At 44.8% G+C, this 23,854-nt stretch overlaps 1 protein-coding gene across 2 annotated transcripts in view; it reads left to right on the forward strand.

Annotated features, from left to right (window-relative positions):
* The window catches only part of LOC144688611 (protein-glutamine gamma-glutamyltransferase 2-like), a 43,806-nt gene that overhangs the window by 13,855 nt on the left and 6,097 nt on the right, over window positions 1-23,854 (forward strand). Inside the window, exons 7-11 of one of the 2 annotated variants that reach the window (XM_078555385.1) lie at window positions 23-158; window positions 857-960; window positions 5,936-6,178; window positions 20,675-20,944; window positions 21,427-21,587. In XM_078555385.1, the coding sequence (XP_078411511.1) occupies window positions 23-158; window positions 857-960; window positions 5,936-6,178; window positions 20,675-20,944; window positions 21,427-21,587 (914 nt within the window). The remainder of the gene's footprint in view (window positions 1-22; window positions 159-856; window positions 961-5,935; window positions 6,179-20,674; window positions 20,945-21,426; window positions 21,588-23,854) is intronic. The other variant, XM_078555386.1, reaches the window with a different exon arrangement.

Raw genomic sequence — 23,854 nt, forward strand, 5'->3', positions numbered from 1 at the left:
TCATCATTTTCCCTTTCTTTAGTTTTGAGGTGTTTAGGAATTCCTACCCGTGTGGTGACAAACTTTGAATCCGCTCATGACACAAATGGGAATTTAATCATTGAGAGTGAGTATGATGAAAAAGGACTGGAACTAGGAAGATCAGGAGATAGCATATGGTGAGTTAAAACTGAATAGCAACTGTATTATATCCTTAAAATTGAGAGATACTACCATGTCAAGTCATGTGAAGGTACAAAGAACAAAGAAAAGAACAAAGAAAAGTACAGCACAGGAACAGGCCCTTCGGCCCTCCAAGCCTGCGCCGATCATATTGCCTGTCAACTAAAACATTTTGCACTTTTGGGGTCCGTATCCCTCCAGTCCCATCCTATTCATGTATTTGTCAAGCTGCCTCTTAAACACCACTATCGTACCTGCTTCCACCACCTCCTCTGGCAGCGAGTTCCAGACACTCACTACCTTCTGCGTAAAAAACTTGCCCCGCACATCTCCTCTATAGTTTTCTCCTCTCACCTTAAATCTATGTCCCCTAGTAATTGACTCTTCCTCCCTGGGAAAAAGCTTCTGACTATCTACTCTGTCCATGCCACTCATAATTTTGTGAACTTCTTTCAAGTCGCCCCTCAATCTCCGTCGCTCTAGTGAGAACAATCCGAGTTTCTCCAACCTCTTATTTTTGCAAGTTGAAAGAAATCATCCAAACTGAAATTGTAACTGGCAAGTCAGGAAGTATATGAACCAGAGCTCCAGTTAATTGCACCAATATAATATGCAACTTAATTTGCTCAATGGGATTCTATTTCTGTGGGAATTTGACTGCCCTGAATGTTTCTCTGTTGTCGTTGTACTTTAGGAATTTCCATGTTTGGGTAGAATCTTGGATGGCAAGATATGATTTGAGGCCTGGTAATGATGGATGGCAGGCCCTTGACCCAACACCGCAGGAGAAAAGCGAAGGTCCAGATACAAATAAACAATAGATTATTATAGTCTTAATTGTGAGCTAAAAATTTGAAAATAATATGGCTCGTGAGATAACAGACAATGGTTGAATAAATGGGGGTAATTTTAACTTTGGGAGTGGAAACATAAAAATATAATATTGTCATTAGAATTAATGAGCATTTCGCTTAAGTGCCTTTCCCTCCCTGCATCCTGCCATTTTCTCACCTTTTCTGAAGAAAATTACTCATTTTACGTAATTACATAGGGCAAAATTTTACCCTTGGCATGCGGGCGCATGCCTGACAAGCCCATGCATGAAATAAAGCGCGTTGACGTTAGACAAGCATCCCGACATCAACATGCACTCTCGCAATATTTCGCTAGGCGCACGCGCAATGAAGTCGGCGGCATGCCCACCATTAAGTAAGTGGTCAGTTAAGGCCCTTGAGAGACCAATTGACTCCAATCTTATGTAGCCCATGTGATTTTCAGGCTGTCGCATGGGCAAAACGGGCAGGCCACAATTTGCAAAACCTTATCCACAGTGGGATAAGAGGGGTCAGTGGACTTGACAAAACGAATAGTGAGTAGTTTTGCATTTCACTTGCTGCTGCTTGCTTCTGTGAACAGGATAGCTTCATTTCGCTTCAGCGCTGCATTCAGAGCATTTAGAAGCTTCAGTTCAGGACTCAGGGTTGTCTTCCAGACTCCCGGAGGATTCACGCCAGGTGGGGCCTTCCAGATATCAGACAGCCTTCCTTACCCTGGTAATGGGGATTGTGGTCTCCGCTGGGGGCACCTCCTCTGAGGAGGAAGAGAGGGCCAAAAGGGGGAGGAGGCCAGATGTCCCTATTCAGTTCCAGAGGAGCGACCTCTTGGGGGAAAGGCGCAGGCACAAGGGGCACAGGGCCAACAGGAAGACCAAGGCGGAAGGGGCCACAGAAGACGCCACTATCCTGCTGACAGGGTTTACAGACGATGATGCAGTGACCTCGATATGTCTGAGGTGCAGTGCCAAAGAAGGCTCTAACTCTCAAGGGAGACAGTGACCTCCATCTGTCAGAGGATCGGCCCTGAGATCATCTCTAACTGTGTGGGTGGACACCCCATGCTAGTGGCTCTGAAGGACATGGTGGCTCTAAACTTCTATGCCTCCGGCCCTTTCCATGGCTGAGTGGGGGAACTTTGTGGAGTCTCCCAATCAGCTGTCCACATTTGCGTCAAACTGCTGACAGATGCTCTGTTCAGGTGGGTATTGACTTTCATTCATTTCCATACGGACAAGGCCAGCCAGGTGGAGCGAGCCAGAGGCTTTGCCACCATTGTTGGGTTCCCTCGCGTCCAGGGTGCCATCAACTGTCCACATGTGGCCATCAAGGCACCAGCAGATGAGCCGGGAGCCTTCGTCAACAGGAAGGGATTCCATTCCATGAACGTGCAGATAGTGTGTGATCACAGGATGCATATTCTGCAAGTCTGTGCAAGGTACCCTGGCAGCTCCCATGACACTTACATCCTGAGATACTCCCAGGCGCCGAGGCTCTTCAATGCTCCAGCACTGGATGGCTGGCTGCTGGGTGATAAGGGCTATCCACTCAAAAGGTGGCTCATGACACCTCTCCGCCATCCAAGCACGGAGGTCGAGCAGTGGTACAATAGGAGCCACGGCTCCACAAGGGCAGTGGTAGATAGAACCATCGATCTTCTCAAGATGCGCTTCCGATGCCTGGACCGTTCAGGGGGTGCACTGCAATACCCCCCCAGATTGTGTGCCCCCAGATAGTGGTTGCATGCTGCACTCTACACAATCTGGCACTGGAAAGAGGGGACCCAGTGGAGGAAGAAGATCTTGATGCAGCTGCACAGGCAACAGAGGAGTAGTGAGTCCGAGGATGAGCACGCTCAGGAGAATGCTGAGGGCATGGACGCTGACCTGGGGTACCTCCAGGGAGTCAGGGACACCCGGGAAGCTTTGATCCAATGGTCCTTTAGCTAGCCTACCAAATAAGAACCACCACTACTTGCCAGGGCTGCAGGCTCCATACTCGTTCCCTGACAGGACCAGTTCCTTGGTCAACAACGTACACTATGTGCTAGTGCAATAAAGTTTAAGGAGCCACACGTCCATCATGATATCATGGGTTACCCTGCACCTACAGAGCAAATGAAGCAGCCAGAGGCCAGTTGCAAAAAAAAAATCTCATTTACTGCTGACTGACATACATTGTAGAAATTAACATGGACCGGTGTTTCACATCACACCATTAAAAAAAACCAGAAAAATGGGGGAAAAAATATCACCCATGATCAGGCCGTGTTGTGTTTAAGGTGCTTTAAGTTTTTGTTTGCGAGCGCTCCATTTAGGTGCTCCCCCCTCGCTGGTGCTGGCATTAGAGACAACCTGCTCACTCTGCTGTCCTATTGGCCTTGATGACCTTGGTGGGTGCCCTCTGGCCTGTGGAGCCTGTGCTGGCCCCTCCTGGGAGGGAGCGGCCAGTGCCATGGGTGGCATCTCCCCAGTCGCCGCAGCCTCATCAGACGCCGCGGTCACTGCCAGCCAGGCGGAGGAGCTGCTGCCATCGTCCAAGCGCCTTGAGAGGAGCCCGCAGAGACAACAAGCAGCTTGTGCGCCAACGTCAGGTTGCTCTGGACCTCTCTGCTCACCATTGATGGATGGGCACCTAGCTGGGATATTGGGTGCACAATCCATTTCCCACACTGACACTGGCCACCTGAGGTCATTGCCGGTGTGAGGGCTTGCAGATCCGAGCACATCCCCAGGAACCCCTGACTGAGTCCCTGGACGAGCCTCTCCATGAGAGTTGCCACTCTCTCCACGGAGGAGTCATTGTGCTTGGCCATGAGGGTCAATGCAGTGCTTATGCTCCGCATGGACTCCTCCACAACGGAGACCATGGCATGCATTCCCTCATGTATCTCCGCCAGATCCTCCCGCACACCCTGCTGGACTTCCAGCATCTGCTGCCTCAGGGACAACTCCAGAAGTCCATCATCAGCCACTGACTGAGCATGTTCCTGGTCTCCAGCAGTCCTCCGACTGCCGGCACCCTGGGCACTCTCTGCCTCCATCTGAACCTCAAATGAGTGTGAAGTGCCCTCACCAATGTGCACCAAGATACCAGATGCCAATCTTATGCCCACCGAGATGCTTATATATGCTCTGGACAGAGAGGGTGTGATGTTGGTGTGTGTTCAGCATGCTGATCCTCAGGGGGTCAGGGGTCGGCCTTCAGGGTCCTCACAACGAGGGGCTGCTGGTGAGCCTAAAAGGGAGAAGAAGGACATGTCATTAACTTAAGTCATTAGACTGTCAGTGTGCATGCCTGGCACCCTGATGAGACAGAGATCCAGACATGGTGCCCTCATCTTTCCATTATCAATGGGGATTCCAGGTTCGAGGCCCACATAAATATGCTGACTACACTGCAGTGGTTGCAAAAAGCCACATTCTCATCTCAGTGCACTGCACTCTTACCTCCCTCTGGCACCCCAACCGAGGTGCATGGCACCTCTCCAGCTCCAGGGCCTCCTGCTCGTATCCACTGAGGATGAGGAGGTGTGGGGGTTCCCCATCAGCCCACGATCTCTCTGCATTGTTATGGGATGTTTTCTCCTGGAAGGACAGAGGAGCTTTGATTAGTCCACTCTGTACCTGCAGCGCCATTGCAGCCTGGCCAACCCCACCTGAGGAAGATCTTTCAGGGGTCAGCCAATTTGTGATGCTGGAGCTGCAAGACACTCAGTCCAAGCAGCCAGGGCTCACCTCCTTGGCCAGAACCTGCCTCATTGACATTTGTCACTCACACTGTAATACCTCTGAGGTCCATGTTGAGGGGGGTGGGGGGGTGGATGGGCAGCTTTTAACTGCTCTGCAAAGTGACCCATGCCAACACGGTGCTCACACTTCCCGATCACAGGAGATCATTAAAAATGCTTCCAGCACTGGACCCATGTGCACCTCACCATGTCGTGGCTGCTGACCCTGGATGCCACCTCCTCCCAGGCCTTTTTGGTGAGATGGGGGGGCCTCCTCCTCTTGTCCCTGGGGTCAAGTGTTTCTCCCCTCATTGCCACCTCCTCCAGGAGGGCAGTGAGGCGCACGTCTGAAAAATGTGGGGCAAACTGCCCCGCCGATCTGCCCTCCTACCTGCAGTGTCTACCCACATGGGTCTCCACTGACAACACTTCCACATCCTTCGGTGGCAGCCTTCTAGGGGCTGCCAAGGCCGCATTTGAATCGGCCGCTGGGTCACCATTGGACCCGGTGGAAATTAAGCCCCAGCCGCTGCCCGCTCAGCCTGCCCCTTGGCGCTCATTCAAAGGCTGCGTCTCACGCTGGGTGGGCCTTAATTGGACCACCCTTGTAAAATCGCTGTACGCTGCTGATCACGGGCAGCAGTCAGCTTCCCGACTGCCCCCAGCCGCCCCTGCTGAGCACCCCCGCCAAGAGTAAAATTCTGCCCATAGATTCGACAGCACAGTATGCTACTTGACCCAACAGGCCTATGTCAGTGTTTATTCCCCATACACTCCTCCTCCTATTCTAATTACTAGTTCCCACCCTTTCTTCATATCCCTCCTCTCTCATGTATGTCTCAAATGTCTCCTTAAAGGTGTCAATTCTATTTGCTTCAGCCACCCCTTGTAGCAAATTCCACATTCCCATCACTCTGTGTAAAGCGTATCAGCTGCCCAGGAACAAAAATCAGCCCTGCTGCTCCTGAAAACAAATATATATGTTGTCAGTTATCATTTAGATTCCTAACAATCTAAGAATGATTTATTTTGCACTTCCACAAAGTAACATCTCAATGTCAGGTTATATTCACACATTTAATTTCTGTGTGGGTCAGAATAATATTGTCTTACAAAAAGTAAAGTAACATTATTGAAGTAAATCAGCAATGCAGTTCAGATCACAGTAAAAGTCATTCAGGCAAGCTCTCATTCATTTCTTGTTTCTTAGGAGTCTACTGCTGTGGGCCAGCTCCAGTCAAAGCGATCAAAGAGGGGGAGACAGACATATGCTATGATGTTCCCTTTATATTTGCTGAAGTCAATGCAGATTGTGTGACTTCGATCTATTCTGAAAAGGGGAAAAAGATGAAAGTTCACACTGACACGAGACATGTTGGCCAGAGGATCAGCACCAAGTGTGTTGGCAGTGATGACCGTGAGGATATCACAAACAATTATAAATATCCTGAAGGTAACAATGACTGAAATCATTTGTTTTGTATCTACATATTATTATTAATGCCTGCAATTTGGTAATTGGTAAGATCAACTTAGTAATTGAAAAAATTACTTGCATAACTTATTGGGCAGAACCTTGCCCTTGTCTGGTGGGCTCGGTGGGGGCAGGTGGGGCCGGGCGGGGGCAGTGGGGAAGCTGACCACTGCCCGCGATGGAGGCTGGAAGGCAATTTCATGCAGGTGGGCCAATTGAGGCCCGCCCAGCGTGAAACACAAGCAGCAGCGCTCAGTGCTGCCTGTGCGGGCAGGGGGAGGAAGGCGAGCGGGGCAAGCGCGAACTTCGTGCATGTGCGCGAGTGTGCGCCCAATAATCTTCCTGAGGCACAGAGCTGCCTCAGCGAGATGAAGAGTTTTTAAAAAAAATAAAGAAAATAAAAATGTAATGAAACATGTCCCTGCTCATGTGACTGTCACATGAGCAGGGACATGTTATTAGTTAAGATTTAAAATGTTTATTTTATTTTTATTTCCTTTAGAAAACCTCATCCTGCCTCTGGATGAGGTTTCCTATAAAGTGCAAAGGCTGCTTGTTCTTTTTGCCTGCCCGCCAACTGTAAGGTGCCGGCCGAATGAAATTGTTGGTGGGCGCACTGCCAACTCTGGCGCATGCCTGCCAACTGAAATACCGCGCCACTGCGCATTCACATTGGGACGCTTGCCTAATGTCAACGCACGTCATTTTACACTCAAGTGGGTGCCCACCAAGCTAAAAATTTTGCCCATTGTGTGGGGCACTTTGAAGTGTTGGAAAACCCTAAGGTTGTCAATTGGGCTTTTAACTTTTTGGTGGAATTTCTATTGCAATAGAAGTAATGCAGCGCAAGAGTCATTGTACTGGTTCTTGGCCAAAGCTCTTCTTAGGTCAGAACTATCACACAGTTAAGTATAGATGAAGGAAAAAAAAGCAAGTTATAGTTACACACTCATCTTCCTCAATACCAACCCGGCCACCCAACCACCACCACCAGCCCCCCACCCCCTCACCTCCCCCACCTTTGTTTACTTTTACTTGCTCACCCAAAAGACAATTTCTGGTGTTTGGTGTTGCATGAAGATGTGCTTCCCAACTGTCCTGAACAGATCTTTTGCCATTCAGTATCTTTGACCCTTTGTCCATGGTAGTCATGGTTTAACTTAAAACAGTTTCAGAATTCACCCTTTTTACTCCAGGTATTAGTGACTTTTACACTTATGTTTTACACCTATATTCAGTCACATTTCAGTTTCCTGTTAGGCTGATGAGTCTAAATTTTTCTAACTTACTTTCACAATTCATTTCTCTGACATGATGGACTGACCTTGTCGTCCTTCTCTGCAATGGTCTTCGGACATTTACCTTGTTTGTTGATGACCAGAATTGAATGCAGTATTCAAGGTGCAGCCTGTTTAGAGTACTGTACAGCTCTAAGGATGTTCTCAAACATGGACCACACTAGTGTGCTAATACAGTTCAGCATTCTTGTAGTTTGTTGCTCTTAAATGATTGGACATGGTTTGGATAACGTTTATTATCACTACCAGATAGGTTTCAGCCTCTCCTCCAGTTAGTTCAATCCCATTCATTATGTAAATACTATCAGAGACCTATAAAACATTTGTGGTGGATTAATATCTTCATTGTACTTGTAAATCTTTCAATACAAGATTTCCAGTGTTTTTCCCATCAAAATATTTGACAGAATTAAAACCACTCATTCTGGAAAAAGGTACATAAAGTTCCCCATGTGGCCTATGAATATGAATACAGATTTTGTTAGAAGTGTGGCTTTAAGACATATTTATATTCCTAGAATATGAAAATCTATTTGGAACCTGTTTTCCTCTAAGTTGAAAAAGCAGGTTCAGATCAGATTGGCTTGATATTATTTGAGGAATAAACACTATCTTTGAATTCTGCCTGTTATAATTTCAGCATCTATTACCGAAGAAAACAGCTGCCTATCTAAGAATCTTTTTCCATGACAAAGTCCTTGGTTAAGATTCAAATTTCAATAGCAACATTGGGGAGAATTTTCCCCCTGTCAGGGGGGCTGTGCGGTGGCGGGCGGGGGCGAGTGCGAACCCAATTGGCACCCCCGATCGGGCCTGCGCCGCCAATTTACGTGGGCGGGCCAATTAAGACCCACCCAGCGAGACACCCGCCCGAAAGCGCTGAGTGCTCCCTGTGCTGGGGGTAGGTGGGGAGATCCCCTGAGCCAGGGCCTGCGCTCTTTCGTGCACCTTAAGGTTGGACAGGCAGCATTCTTAGCTACTTTAATTACTTTCTTAATGGCCTTAATAGGCCTTGGACAGTTCAACGGATGTGCAGCCAACTCGGCTGTGCACCAGCTGAACTGAAAATCTAAATGACGTGCGGTGACGTCATTTTACATGTCGGTGAGTGGGCCCGCCCCCGCTCGCCGACCCGAAAATTCTTCCCATTATACCTACCCCTTCTTTGCATCTAAGTTTGGGCAGCAGCCTGCCTATTGGAGTTAGATTGTGTAGAAACTCTGGAGGACATAGACTAATATCACCTTCTTTGTTTATAGAATCAACACCGATGTATTCTTTTGATTCACCTGATGGTTTTTCTGAAACATTTTTATCCAAATCTCATGAATCTTCATTTTTAGCATAAAGAATAGCTTTCATATAATAATTGTAATAATTAATTGCCCCTGCAATTTTGCTATATTTAACCATTTCCGTCATCTCACCCACCCATCCAGTGTCATCCCCTTCCATCCGATGCCATCCCATCCCTCCAATCCAATTTCCATCTCACTTTTGTGATCCCCATCAATTGCATCCCATCCAACCAGGTTTACCACAAATCAAAACTCACGATAGCTATAAAATCTCCTGCAAGTGTTTTTTTTTTATTCTTTCATGGGATGTAGACGTCACTGCAAGGGTAGCATTTGTTGTCCATCCCCATTTATCCTTGAACCAAATGGCTTGCTAGGCCATTTCAGAGGGTAGATAAAAGTTAACAACATTGCTGTGGGTCTGAAGTCACATGTAGGCCGGGCAAGAATAGCAGATCTCCTAATGGGCAGAAGTGAGCTCATAGAGTCATAGAGGTCTACAGTATAGACAAAAGCCCTTCGGCCCATCGATTCTGCACCAGTCAAATAAGTACCTAAACATTCTAATCCCTTTTTCCAGCACTAGGCTCAAAGTGTTGTATGCCATGGCATCGCAATTGCGCATCCAGGTACTTCTTAAATGTTATGAGGGGTTCTGCCTCTACCACCCTTTCAGGCAGTGAGTTCCAGATTCCCACCACCCTCTGGGTGAAAAAAATCTTCCTTACATCCCTCTAAACCTCCTGCCCCTTACCTTAAATCTATGCCCCCTGGTAATTGTTCCCTCCACCAAGGGGAAAAGTTCCTTCCTGTCTGACCTATCTATGCCCCTCATAATTTTATACACCTCAATCATGTCCCCCCTCAATCTCCTCTGCTCCAGGGAAAATAACCCCAGTCTATCCAATCTCCCCTCATAACTAAAACTCTCTAGCCCAGGCAACATCCTGGTAAATCTCCTCTGCACTCTCTCGAGTGCAATCACATCCTTCCTATAATGCAGATTCCAGAACTGCACACAATACTCTAACTGTGGCCTAACCAGTGTTTTATACAGTTCCAGCATAACCTCCTTGCTCTTATATTCTATGCCTCAGCTAAAAAAGGCAAGTATCCCATATGCCTTCTTAGCCACCTTATCTACCTGTCCCGCTACCTTAAAGGACCGGTGGACATGCACACCAAGATCCCACTGATCTTCGGTACTTCCCAGGATCCCACCATTCACCTTGTATTCCTGTGCCTTGTTTGTCCTGCCCAAGTGCATTACCTCATACTTATCCAGATTATATTCCACTTGCCACTGATCAGCCCATCTGACCAGCCCATCTATATCCTCCTGTAATCTAAGGCTATCCTCCTCATTATTTACCACCCCACCAATTTTCGTGTCATCCGCGAACTTACTGATCAACCCTTCCACATTCAAGTCTAAGTCGTTTATATATACCACAAACAGCAAGGGACCCAACACCAATCCCTGTGGAACCTCACTGGACACAGGCATCCAGTGACAAAAACACCCCTCAATCATCACCCTCTGCTTCCTGCCACTCAGCCAATTCTGGATCCAATTTGCCAAATTGCCTTGGATCCCATGGGCTCTTACCTTCGTTATCAGTCTCCCATGCAGGACCTTATCAAAAGCCTTGCTGAAGTCCAAGTAGAGTATGTCAAATGCATTGCCCTCATCTACACACCTGGTCACCTCTTTGAAAAATTCAATCAAATTGGTCAGACATGACCTCCCCTTAACAAAACCATGCTGATTGTCCTTGATTAATTCCTGCCTCTCCAAGTGTAGATTAATTCTGTCCCTCAGAATTGCTTCCAATAGTTTCCCCACCACTGAGGTTAGACTGACTGGCCTGTAGTTCCCTGGTTTATGCCTTCCTCCCTTCTTGAATAACGGTACCACAGTGGCTGTCCTCCAGTCCCCTGGCAGCTCTCCTGTAGCCAGAAAAGTATTGAAAATTATTACCAGCGCCCCTGCTATCTCCTCCCTTGCCTCACTCAACAGCCTGGGATACATTTCATCCGGGCCTGGAGATTTATCTACTTTTAAGCCTGCCAGACCACTTAGAGCCTCCTCCCTTTCTCTGCTAATTTCTTTAATTATATCACAGGCATTCTGCCTGATTTCCATATCCATGTCGTCCCTCTCACTTGTGAACACCGACACAAAGTATTCATTTAGAACTCTACTTACATCTTCTGGCTCCACACACAAACTACCACAATGGTCCTTAATGGGCCCTACTTTTTCCCTAGTTATCCTCTTACTCTTAATGTACTTGTAAAATAACTTTGGATGTTCCTTTATTTTACCTACCAATTTGTTTTCATGCCCCCTTTTTGCTCTCCTAATTTCCTTTTTAAGTTCCCCCTACACATTCTATACTCCTCTAGGGCTTCCACTGTTTTGAGCCCTTGGTATCTGCCATTGGCCTCCCTTTTTCTCTTTATCCAATCCTGTATATCCCTCGACATCCAGGGTTCCCTGGATTTGTTGGTCCCACCCTTTGTCTTTACTGGAATATGTTGGCTCTGTACTCTCCCTATTTCCTTCTTGAATGAGTCCCACTGCTCTGACGCAGACTTACCTAAAAGTAGCTGCTCCCTGTCCACTCTGGCCGAATCATATCTGATCTTATTAAAATCGGCCTTCCCCCAATTTAGAACTCTGATTTCTGGCCCATCCTTGTCCTTTTCCTTAACAACCTTGAATCTAACGGAGTTATGATCACTATCTGCGAGTCAGCTAGAATGGTTTTGGTCAACTTTACTGAGGCTAGCTTTCAGTTCCAGATTTTTGTTAATTAATTGAATTTAGATTCCACCGCCTGACATGGTGGGATTTGAAACCAGGTCCCCAAAGCAATAGCCTGGGCCATTGGATTACTAAACAGCAGGTCATTTACGGCACAGGAGGCCATTTGGCCCATCGATTCTGTGCCAACTTTCTGCGGAGCAATCCAGTCACACCCACTCCCCTGCTCAATCCCCAAAGTTTATTTCCTTGAAGTGCCCATCCAATTTTCTTTTGAAATCATTAATTATTTCCATTTCTACCACCCTCATATTCAGTGAGTTCCAGGTCATTACCATCACTGCAAAAAAGAAGTTTTTCCTCATATTACCCCCGGCCAAGACCTTAAATCTTTGTCCCCTACATTAGGCACAATATTACTTACATATGCGGAGAATTTTCCCCATGGTGGGCGGGCTGGACAGGAGCGGGCGCGGAGCCGATCGCAGCCCGCAATTGGTTGCGTGCTGCCATTTTACACAGGCAGGCCAATTAAAGCCCGCCCAGCATAGCACATGACCGGTAGCACTCAGTGCTACCTGTGTGAGCGGGGGGAGAAGGGAGAATCGGGCCTGTGCTCTGTCACGCATGCGTGCAAAAGAGCGCAGCAATCTCCCTGAGGCACGGAGCTGCCTCAGGGAGATTAAGTAGATAATAAAACTTTTTTAAAAATAAAGTAAAAAATTATTTAAACATGTCCCCTCATGTGACAGTGTCACAGGAGCTGGGACATGTTTGTGAAGTTTGCAAAATTTATTTAATTATTTTACAAAACCTTCAGGAAGCCTCATCCTGACTGTGGATGTGGTTTCCTGAAAAATGCAAAGGCCGCTTGTGCTCCTCGCCTGCCCGCCAACCTTAAAGTTGGACAGGCAGCATGATTAATAAGTTAAATTGCTTTATTAATGGCCTTAATAGGCGTGTCAGGCCCGTCCCCGCATGCCGAAGTTAATATTCTGCCCTATGTTGACTATAATAAAGAAGAAAAGTAAGAAAAACACACATGGGCGTTGGTAATACAGAACTTGAATATCGCTGAAAAGAGATATTTGTTTAAGCTTTTCATCTTACACTCATTAGGACAACCGCAAGAATGCCAAATTTCAAATGATCACAGCAATTTCTATGACAGGAGAAAGGGAGTGCTGATTGGTTCGTAAGTCAACTCTGATTGGCTGAGGTGTTGCCATGGAGAAAGCAATGGGGAACTATAGGCTCCCTGGGGCCCAAGTAATTCTAAAAAGGCACAAGGCTTGAAAGCATTCCTTTCGTTTGCAGAGAATGAGTCCTTGCATACAAATGGATGTCACATCTTGCAAACAACATTTTCTTTCCGTTGTTCATAATAGGCATAGTACAGACTGCACTCAACCAACCCGTGCTTGCAAAACCCAAAACATCTATTGTTACATGTGATTCCGTGATTGGGCAGTACTTGCTGAACAACATGTTGAGGATCCCCTCCATCATGTTGTGTGAAACTGTCGGAGATTAATCACACTGAGGCATCATTTCGTCGTAGAAACCCCATTTATTACTTGTGCATAAGGGAGAACAATACAGCGAGAGCTATTGTACCGTCTCAAAGCAGAATACACAAAGACTTACTTAAAAGCATTTTAAAACCGATCAGTAAAATTTGTACATCTCAATCCACTTATTTGCATAAGTTTACTGACCAATTCATATTCCAGTAAATTTCCATTTCTACACCACAAGTGCAGTTGTTTATAATTTGACTATCACAACTTTGATTACATTCAGCCCAAGAGAGAGACACATGGAATGTCTCAAGGCCCATCCTGCTATAGTGGTCAGACAAGATGCTGTTGTTCTTCAAGGTTGTAGTGTTTTTCTCTTAGGCCTAAGCATTTAATTCAATTTCTCCATTAACCCTTTCAATACTGAGTGGGCTCCCTATAATTGTCCAGGCCACCACACTCCCCCCTTTTGTCCTAAAAGGACAATCCACCACCTTTAGCCAAGTTCTATGTAATCTAGCCGCCGGGCTTCATCCAAATGGACTTTATACAAACGCCTAAATGTATGGGATATAATCATGTTTTAATTATAGTATGTGACCCAATGGCAGCTCGCCCACCCGAGTGCTACCCTTGGTATAATTTCTCCTGACGCATAGCCAGGCCTCCCCCCTAACAACCACAAATGTGGGCTCCTGTCTCCAAATGGGCGTTTGCTGAAAAAGGGCCCCTGTATTACCTAGGGACCATGCAGAATCTGAGGGGAAAGCCAGAAAATGCATCTCAGAGGAGGAGGAGTTAACTGGAAAATGAGTACAAATCCAACATTTAGTCCGATTAACTTGCAAGGCTATGGCCTGCATTTGTTGAACCGCAGAATTGGTAGTCCATGCTCCCGCAAGAACCACGCAGGACAGGATCCAAATCAGAGTCAGCATTCTGATGGCTCAGTTAAAGTTCTTGCACAAGGACTTCCGTCCGAGATCAGCGTCCGCTTGATGTGCGATGAGTGGATCCACAAGGGATGTCCTTCAACCTTCACGGCCGTATGGGTGGTGAGCAGGACTTGGAAAGGCCGCTCCCATTGAGGTTCCAAGCAGTTTTTTTCTTCTGAAGGTCTTTACCAGGACTAGGTCCCCGGGCTGGTATTGATGGTAATCTTCAATGGTGGGCTTTTTCTGAGCTTCTACTACCTGTAAATGCAGGCTCTTGAGAGAATTAGTGAGCGCTATATAGTATGTAATCATTCCCTCATCCATAGCATGGATGTCCATTTCCCTAGCAGGCAAAGGTGGGGCCACTGGGAGGCGCATAGGACGTCCCATTACAACTTCATAAGGAGAGAGGGAGGTGGTACAGTTAGGGTGAGAGCGCATAGTCATGAGTGCCAAGGGTACAGCTTCAGGCCATTTCAAACCGGTTTCTTCACATAATTTAGCTAGTTTGTTTTTCAGAATAGCATTTTGTCTTTCCAGCACCTCAGTAGACTGGGGGTGGTTTGGGCAGGAAAGGTGATGGTTTCATTGTAAGGCCCTCAACAGTTCCTTTATCACTTTAGCGGTAAAATGAGGCCCATTATCACTCGATAAAATCTCTGGTATCCCAAATCTGGGTATGTATTCACGCAACAACAATTTTACAACAATAACAGCATCATTTCGTCAGGTGGGATACGCCTCCACCCATCGCGAGAACAAAGATACTATAACTAAAACATAATTATATCCCATACATTTAGGTATTTGTATAAAGTTCATTCGTAGGTGTACAAATAGGCCCATGGTTGGGGTCCCGTACCAGCAGTCACTGTGGGCGTCTTGCCTGGGTTATGTCATTGACATAGGTATGACAGGTATTACTAATACAATGCCTATTAGCATATTACTATTCACTATACATTCAATATTCATTCTATATACACGTGTTAAACCTCTGAGCTGGCAACCGGTCAAGTCATGATTCTTGTGTCGTGAGAGATTCAATAAATGCTCATTAGTTACCCATAAAGGGACTACCCCTTCTTTAATCTGTCTTAAATTTTCTCGGGCTTGTTCCAGTGCCCAAGATCCATAGGTGCTGCATACATCATTTCTACTCACTTCGTCTGAAATATTTTTCCCTATTTCCATTAACTTATTGATAGTCCCCACATGACTTTCGAGCATGGTAGCCAGGCTTTGGATTAACCAATGATGTCCCTATATTGAATATCGTAGCAGCATCATTTATCAGGCTGCGCTTAATGTGGTTCCCTCCCAAGCCTGATCGCATCTCGCCATTGAATTGAACTACTTCAGTCATCAATTGGTGTGTCAGAGCTGTATAGAGTGCTTGGGTATGGGTAGAGCACCACTGGAGCAGGACGATTCCGGATATGTTCAAGACTATGGGTACTAGCTCATGGTGTACATTATCATACAAAACTTCTGATTAACCAATACCAAACCATTCGTCAGTCCTGGATGCATAGTCGGACAAGATGGGTCAGTTGGTGTGGTTTGAGGGTCTTCAATTATCTCTACTCGGACTGTGAAAGTAGAGGTGGGAGGTGGCTGGGTAGTGGCCGACCTCCCATGCCCGAACTGAAGCAAACCCTTACTACAATTTGAAAGCACTTGTTCTCTTACTGTTACATTTATCATTCCCCGTTGCATGTCGCATTCGGCACTGTCTGTGCTGTACCAAAGTTCCTCCTGCGGTGCAGGATGAGCAGTGATGATCCCCGACCTTGTTGCCAGTACTGATACACCCATGACCAGGATCATAGATCTGTGGAGACATTAACATCGGCTCTCGTTCTCATATCTACAAGTGCGCATGTTTCACCTGTCATAATTACCTCGTATGGTCCATGCCTGTTCGTTCTGAGCTCACTTTGACCATCACCTTACTCCCCACTTGGGGGGGTCCGTTGTTGCTCTTTGGATTTTCCTGTTTCCATATCCTTAATCATCTGTCACTCTCTAACTTCCTCTCTCAACTCATGTAATTGCCTACTTAATTCCCTTTACATTGTCCTGTATTTTTCCTTTCAGTGGCCCTACACCTCCTACTATAATGCCTTCAGGTAATTGCATGGCCCTTCCTGTTATCATTTCAAATGGGGTGAACCCAGTGGTCCTGCATGGGGTAGCCCACAGTGCATTAGAATTTTGGGCTGTTCCCTGTCTCTTGATTGATGTTTTTTTTCAAGTTCAGTTCATCCTTTCCACCATCCCTGGACTCTGGGGGTGGTAAGGAATATGGAATTTCTGTTTAATCTCCATAAGATTACACACTTTTTTAATGACTCTCCCTGTGAAATGAGTTCCCTGTTCTGAATCCATCTGGGTAGGCACCCCCACTCCTTCCAGTTTACTCTCTCCTGCTGCTGTCTCATGTCAGACCTCAATTCCTTAAACAACTCTACAATGCACCTTCTTATCCTATCTTTCAATGGCTCAGTATCTTCACTTCCAGTGATGGTTCTCTCTGGGAACCGCTTAACTCTGCCTGTCATCAAGGTGTTAATCCTGTGGTTTTACTTTTTGTAGCTCACAGGCACATTAATATAATCAGTAATACATCTATTTAGCCTTTTTCCAGCTTTCCCTTTACCTGTATCCATTTTGTGGTAAATTGTTGTTAAGTATTATTTCTCCTTACATTTCAATTCCTGAACTACAGATGCCACATAGATTTACCTCTAAGTTTTTTCCCTGACCATGGTCATCCTAAAATTCTCTTAAATTCAGTTTCTCTATTGTCTTGATTGTTTAAAATGTTTCCTTACTCTTTAGGCCATATTAACTATTCCATTTCAATGGGGATCTCTGTCTCTAGATCTTTGCTTATCTCCCCCTGTGCATTTCCAATGTCTCAGTTGATGGCCAGATTATCAAATTCATTTCCCTTAAAACAGTTTGTACATTATGTCCTCTTTCCCTAACTCTTTCTCCTACTTGCCTCATACCATTTTACACATGCAACAGCTACCATCTTATCTTGTTCAGGTTGCCTGGAGAGACTTTAAAATAAAGAAAATATTCTCACAACAATTGTAAAACAGAAATCAAGCATTGACATGTTTTGCTTCCTTATCTTCTTCTCAAACAACATCTTATTGTCCAACTAAATTATGTCTGACTTTTTTTTTTGCATTATCCCAGATTCATTAACTCGGCCAAAAAATGGATTTCTGCCAAACTTTGTCAAGGTCTTGAGTTTAACTTCACATTTTGGGAACAGACTTACAAATACAAAAGCTTGCAGCCTTTGAATTAGTGCCAATTGTTGTCAAACCTTTTAAAATGAAAATTCCCTTTTGAGAACTTTATCAAGAACCAAACCTCAAATTTTTTAAACCTTGTAAGAACTGTAATTTACACTATCAAAATTAAAACAACCTCTTTTTCATGTGTAATGATTTGTATCCAAGTTATAATTTCTGTATGTTTATCGACACATTCTTTATCTTAGATAGCATCCTAGTGATTCAAAAGTAACCTGTTAAATTACACTGCACTTTACATCTCAAGATTGTCCCAAATTCAAATTCCAGTGCTTTTGGAAAGCAGATTTCCTTTAATATTTAATTTATCTCTTTATAAGAAACCCCTTTTTACCCATTGGAACCACCTAGACCTTGTGTTTATGTCTTTTGGTTTTCCTAGAATCTTTCTGAATTTCAAGTATTTTTTTTATCTCAGAATTTTAGAATACCAATTTGTATGAATTAATCCCAATCGGCTTGGAAGCTGATGATGAGGGTTATTCCCTACTAGTCTGCGAGGGGGTGGTACAAGGGTTGGTTCATCTCAAACAAAGGCAAGCCCTGTTTTATCCTTACACTACCTTCAAATTACGATTTTTGCCAGAAATCTCAACTCAAACCTTATACTCAAAACTTTGGAATATTTGAATAAACTTTTCCTTTAATCTAATATGGGGCTTTTGACTCTAAAGTGCCCAACTACACACACAAAAGATAATTCAGGGAAGAAAACACATTAAAGCTCGCATACAAATGCTTCATTGCACACAAACAAACACATAGATAAAGGTATATATCGATACTCCTATAATATTGAACTTAACTTTAAACGAAGCTTCGAGTAGAGGTGGGGGAATAAAGGGATCTTGAAGACTCCACCTATAGGGACCTTCAGACTGACGAAAGCTCACATTTTCTCTGCTGCTGCTTGTCAATTGCTCATTAACCCCCTAGGGGTACCCTCTCTTTCTCTCTCTTCAGCACAAACAGCTCTTGTAACTTAGATCAATTCATTTTTTTTAGGTTACAGAAAATTCAGTAGCGGACTATCTACCTCCCTTATAACATATTATAAGCGCTCAATTCTGTCCCGAATAAAAGTTCCAGCTGGTGGGAAGTTCTCTCCTTTACTTTGAGTCCATTTAACCCAATCAGAAACATGTTGGACAATTTCAGGTCCGTAATGGACATACATATAAGCATTTGGGGTTCCCTTCAAAGGGGGAACCTGAGGTTTCTTTGATGCCATATTTCCCATTTTACTTAATAATATACACAAAAGAAAACACAGAAATTACTTACTTTTCACCTCCAGGGGACTCGAACCCCTGGGAATACTACTACTACTTTTCACCTCCAGGGGACTCGAACCCCTGGGAGTACTACTACTAACTTACACTAAATTACTGGCCAAATTAATTTCCCAAATATTTAAATAGATGACTTACCCTGAGAGTCAGCCACAGGCAGGCGAAGGCAGATCGCAGGTTAACGAACCCCAGAAGCCCAAATGGGGCTGCCACGGACTGAGGAGCCCTTGAACCGCGAGGTCCTAACGCTGGCGCTCCGTGACTCAACCCCAGGGGTTAGTCATCTCGGTGGAACCTCCAGAAACTGTCGGAGATTAATCACACCAAGGCATCATTTTGAACGTAGAAACCCCATTTATTACTTGTGCACAAGGGAGAACAATACAGCCAGAGTTATTGCACTGTCTCAAAGCAGAATACACAGAGACTTGCTTAAAAGCATTTTACAACCAATCAGTAAACTTTGTACATCTCAATCCACTTATTTGCATTAGTTTACTGACCAATCCATGTTCCAGTAAATTTCCATTCTTACACCACAAGTGCAGTTGTTTATAATTTGACTATCACAACTTTGATTACATTCAGCCCAAGAGAGAGACACATGGAATGTCTCAAGGCCCATCCTGCTATAGTGGTCAGACAAGATGCTATTGTTCTTCAAGGTTGCAGTGTTTTTCTCTTAGGCCTAAGCATTTAATTCAATTTCTCCATTAACCCTTTCAATATTGAATGGGCTCCCTATAGTTGTCTAGGCCACCACAGCACTACCACTATGCTAGATGGGATAGATTTAGAATGGATCCAGCAGCTCAAAACTGGACATCCAAGAGACGTTGTGGGCCATCAGCAACAGTAGATTTAGTCCAGTGACATTACCGCTATGCCACTGTCCCAAAGTGTGTGTTTGTCACTGAGATTCCAACATAGCCTGACAGTGGATATGTAAAAGTTTATTCACTTGAATAGTGAAAACTGGTAGTCCAATTATATATTTTGTCCACCCAAATTTGGAATAAGTGCGGAGAAACTATGGTGAAGGATGGGAGGTTACAGGTTTCTCACTGATTATAAATTTACAGTTGTGTAACACTCAAACACAGTATTGAAATATTTTGGTTTCCATGAACTATAGACAAGATTGCCTTGATTCCAGTATGCTAAATTGGTCTAGAGATACACCCCTGGACATGAATACTATTAAGTGTCTCACTTCACACCCTTACCTCCTGCTGTTTCTGTCACCACAGCCTCTGCCACCACCAATCATTGGCAGTTGCATCATGTGCCCCCACTTGCTCAGTCTCCACCCATCAAATCAGCTCACCGGCCAGTCAAAACTCTGGACAGACAAAAAACAAGTATTATTATAGATGGTCCCCATATTGTTTCAATGCATCAAATCTTGATTTTTAAAATTTATTCTTTCAAGGGATGTGGGTGTCACTGGCAAGGCCAGCACTTGTTGGCCATCCCTAATTTCCCTTGAGCTGAATGGCTTGCTAGACCATTTCAGAGGGCTGTTAAGAGTCAACCACATTTCTGTGGGTCTGGAGTCACATGTAGGCCAGACCAGGTAAGGATGGCAGATTTCCTTCCCTAAAGGACATTAGTGAACCAGATGGGCTTTTACAATAATTTCAGTGTCACTGAGACTAGCTTTTAGTTCCAGAATTGTTAATTGAATTTAAATTTCACCATGGAGCTGCCATGATGGGATTTGAGGCCTAAACCCTAGAGCATTAGCCTGGGCTTCTTGATTACTAGTCCAGTGACCTTGTCACTACACTACTGCCTCTGGTGGCCTTTCTAAAGGCAATGCTGGACTCTGGAGCTTGAAAGCTTTTGGTGGATTATCATGCTGTTGGTTGTTGCCCTGATCTTTTCTGCTTCCTTCCTTTACCAATGGATCATTATTAAAGGTATCATTATCGATGGTTTTTGGTGACCCTTGATATGCGTGACCTCTACCAGGTAAATTCATATTTTGTTTCTACTGTAATGGCACTAACCCATTTGTTTTTAAGGCTCTGAAGAGGAGAGAAGAATCTTTGAACTGGCTGACAAAAGAAGAGTCCCTTTGAAACCAGAGAAAAGACTTCAGTTGCATTTGATGACCAATGATCTAATTTATAATGGAACCAATGTTAAAGTGTCTGCGGTCATTTCCAACAAGAATTCAATGAAGAGAGTCTACACACTCAAAATTAATGCTATGAAAAAGAAGTACAGTCGATCCTCCAGAGGGAAATGTATAAAGATGTATCAGCAGGAGATCACTGTTGCACCCAGTGAAGGTAAGAAAGCAGCAGTTGGTTTTATACCTAGCCGGTCATGACTTACTATTGTGACAGATCATTTCTAGGCTTTGGTTATATTTGAGTTAACACCCAGAGCATCAGTGGGATCTGCTTCTATTGCCAGGTATACTAAGTAATGTAATTAAGTAAACTGTTGAAGTAAAATTTTGCAGCAGCCATTTATTGAGTACCTCAGCTTTGTTGTTGAAATATTGAAACCATGCTTTCATCCTTTTTATCAGAATGATGACAACATGTGGTGATCTAAAATATTAAAAGCCTGTGCTTATTGATAGACATTATGACAATAAAACATTGAAACAATTTCCATTAATTATACAGTTTTTTATTGAATATTTAAAAGGTACCCATTACTCCCTTGCTTCTCCAGATGCTTTGTGTAATGGCTAAAGGCTATTCCATTTAAAAACATAAATCAATATGATAACCTATTCCCTATACCTGAATTAATATTCCAGATAAAACGGTGGAGGTAGAACTGTCTTACACAGAATATGGGGAGTTCCTCGATAAATATAACCTAATCAGGTTGACAGCTCTTGCAATTGATGGAGAGACAAATGAAAGTGTATTCACACTAAAGGACATCAGTTTGATCAATCCTAACATCACAATTCAGGTAATAACAAGACTAGTGCACCTCCAAGTTGGGAATTGCTATTGTTTCCCCACTTCTCTTGATATATCTATTTTGCCTGCAATTTAATCTTCTCTCCTTTTATTGATAAGCCTAACCTTTGATGTTTGGGGAAGAAAGTTAGATCAGCCTTTGGTTTCTCGTTGGTTTGAGTGAAGTGTATTTCCTCTTATTGGCAGGTGTGCTCTAATGTAACCTGACTGAGAACATTATTAGGGAATTCAATTATGACCCTGTTATGACCATATGAGGAAGAGTAAAAATAACTTCCCTAGTTTGCCACTCCAAGTCTGACCGTAGCAGGACTTCTTGTGAATTTAGAAGAATTAAGGTATTTACTCACTGTCTGTGCTTAACCATTTACATGCTGATTTCAAAGAAACTAGACTGGCAGGCCTTCTTGAGGTTAAAACAAGGTAAAGATATAAAAAATATTTCAAAAGGTAACCCCGCACCTCAACCTTCACAACTCACATATACGCACATACACACATAAGCATGTAAAATTTACAAGTAATCTAGGTAGTCACTTTCTTAGCCAAATTAAAGTTCAATGCTGAAAGGTGAAGAAAAAAAATGAGAGTTTGTTGTTTATAAGTCCTTTTCTGGTATCTGTGGCTGCAGCAGACTTTTCTCCAAGGTGATATTGAGATTCCAGGGGGAGAATTTTCTCCCCGTCATGCGGGCTGGGCGGGAGTGGGTGCAGGCGGGCCTGCAGCTGATCGCCACCCGCGATCGGCTGTGTGCCGCCATTTTACAAGGGCGGGCCAATTAAGGCCTGCCCAAGGTGACAAGCACCTGGAAGCACTCGGCACTCCCTGGGCGGGCGGGGGGAGGAGGGAGAGTCGGGGCCTGTGCTCTTTTGCGCATGCGCGTGAAAGAGTGCAGAAATCTCTCTGAGGCACAGAGCTGCCTCAGGGAGATTATTTTCATTATGAAAACTTCAAAAAAAGATTGGAAGAAATTATTCAATGACAGTGTCACATGTGCTGGGACACGTCAATGAATTTTAATAAAAAATGATATTTTATTTGTAAAGCCTTCATGAAACCTCATCCTGTCCGTGGATGAGATTTTGTAATACATGCGAAGGCCGCCTGGGCTCTTTGCTTGTCCACCAACCTTAGGGTTGGATGGGCAGCCCTGTTAAATGTTTCAATTGGTTGTTAAATGGCCTTAATAGGCCTTTGACAGTTCGGCGGGTTCACAGCTGACTCCGGTGTGTGCCCGCCGATCTGAAGATCGGAATGACGCGCGGTGATGTTGGGACACATGCCCGACATCACCACACGCCAACCAGAAGATTCAGGCCCAGGAGTTGAAGCCCATGCAAAATTACAATTGGCAGAGTCAATAGGTGGAATTTCCTGTGGCCTCTGGCATCAGGCGCATGGCCGCCATGAGTGAACAATATGGCGGGAAGGCCAAAAATCGGTTTCACAATGTCATGAAACCAGTTTGCAATCGTCCACTCTGCTAGTCAATGGCGGGCTGTGTTTCCCTCTGCCGTACGATGGGAACTTCATTGTGATATATCTGTATATTATTATAAGCCCAGCTCGCTGAATCATCTCTCCATGTTGAATCATCTGAGCACATCAACTTGATTGCACGATCCACCAGGCAGATGAAGAGAGAGTGAATGGTGATGTCCCTTGAACTGGCAGTGAATGAGATCTCTGTGGATGTGTGATGGGTTTGTGAGTGTGTGAGTTCAGAGTGATGAGAAGAATGACTTACCCTGGAAGAATGGAGATCATTTACCCTTTTTTGGCATTGGGTGGCCTTCCTCTTTTTGCAGGTCATTAGCACTAATTACCACTGCCACTGCCCCCTAAGCCAGACTGGTGATGTTGCTGCCTCTCCTGTGGCCAGAGCAGGGGTAGAGGACATCATGGTGGGCCTCCATGGTGCCCAAAAGGTGTCCCAGGGATACATCACTGAATTGGGGTGGGGTGGAGGGTGGGGTGGGGGCTCCAGTTTCTTGTCTTTTGGGGCCATGTCTTCTGTGGAGCAGCCTAGGCTGGAAGTACTGAGAGGTGCATGCGTGGCTGCAGTTTAAATATGGTGCCCGGCATGAGAAAGCTGCAGGGTGACAGTGTGATGGGTGAATTAGAGGCCACCTGCCAGAAAAACTGTGTGTTTCCCAGGAATGCATGATTAATGATGTGAGATTCGGATGATACAACGTGAAAAGCCGTCATTGAGGCCGGCAGGTAAAATGTTCTTTTTCCTGTCTGCTACCACAC

Source organism: Cetorhinus maximus, chromosome 13 (assembly GCF_964194155.1).
Source record: "Cetorhinus maximus chromosome 13, sCetMax3.hap1.1, whole genome shotgun sequence".
In the NCBI taxonomy this organism is placed as follows: Eukaryota; Metazoa; Chordata; class Chondrichthyes; order Lamniformes; family Cetorhinidae; genus Cetorhinus; species Cetorhinus maximus.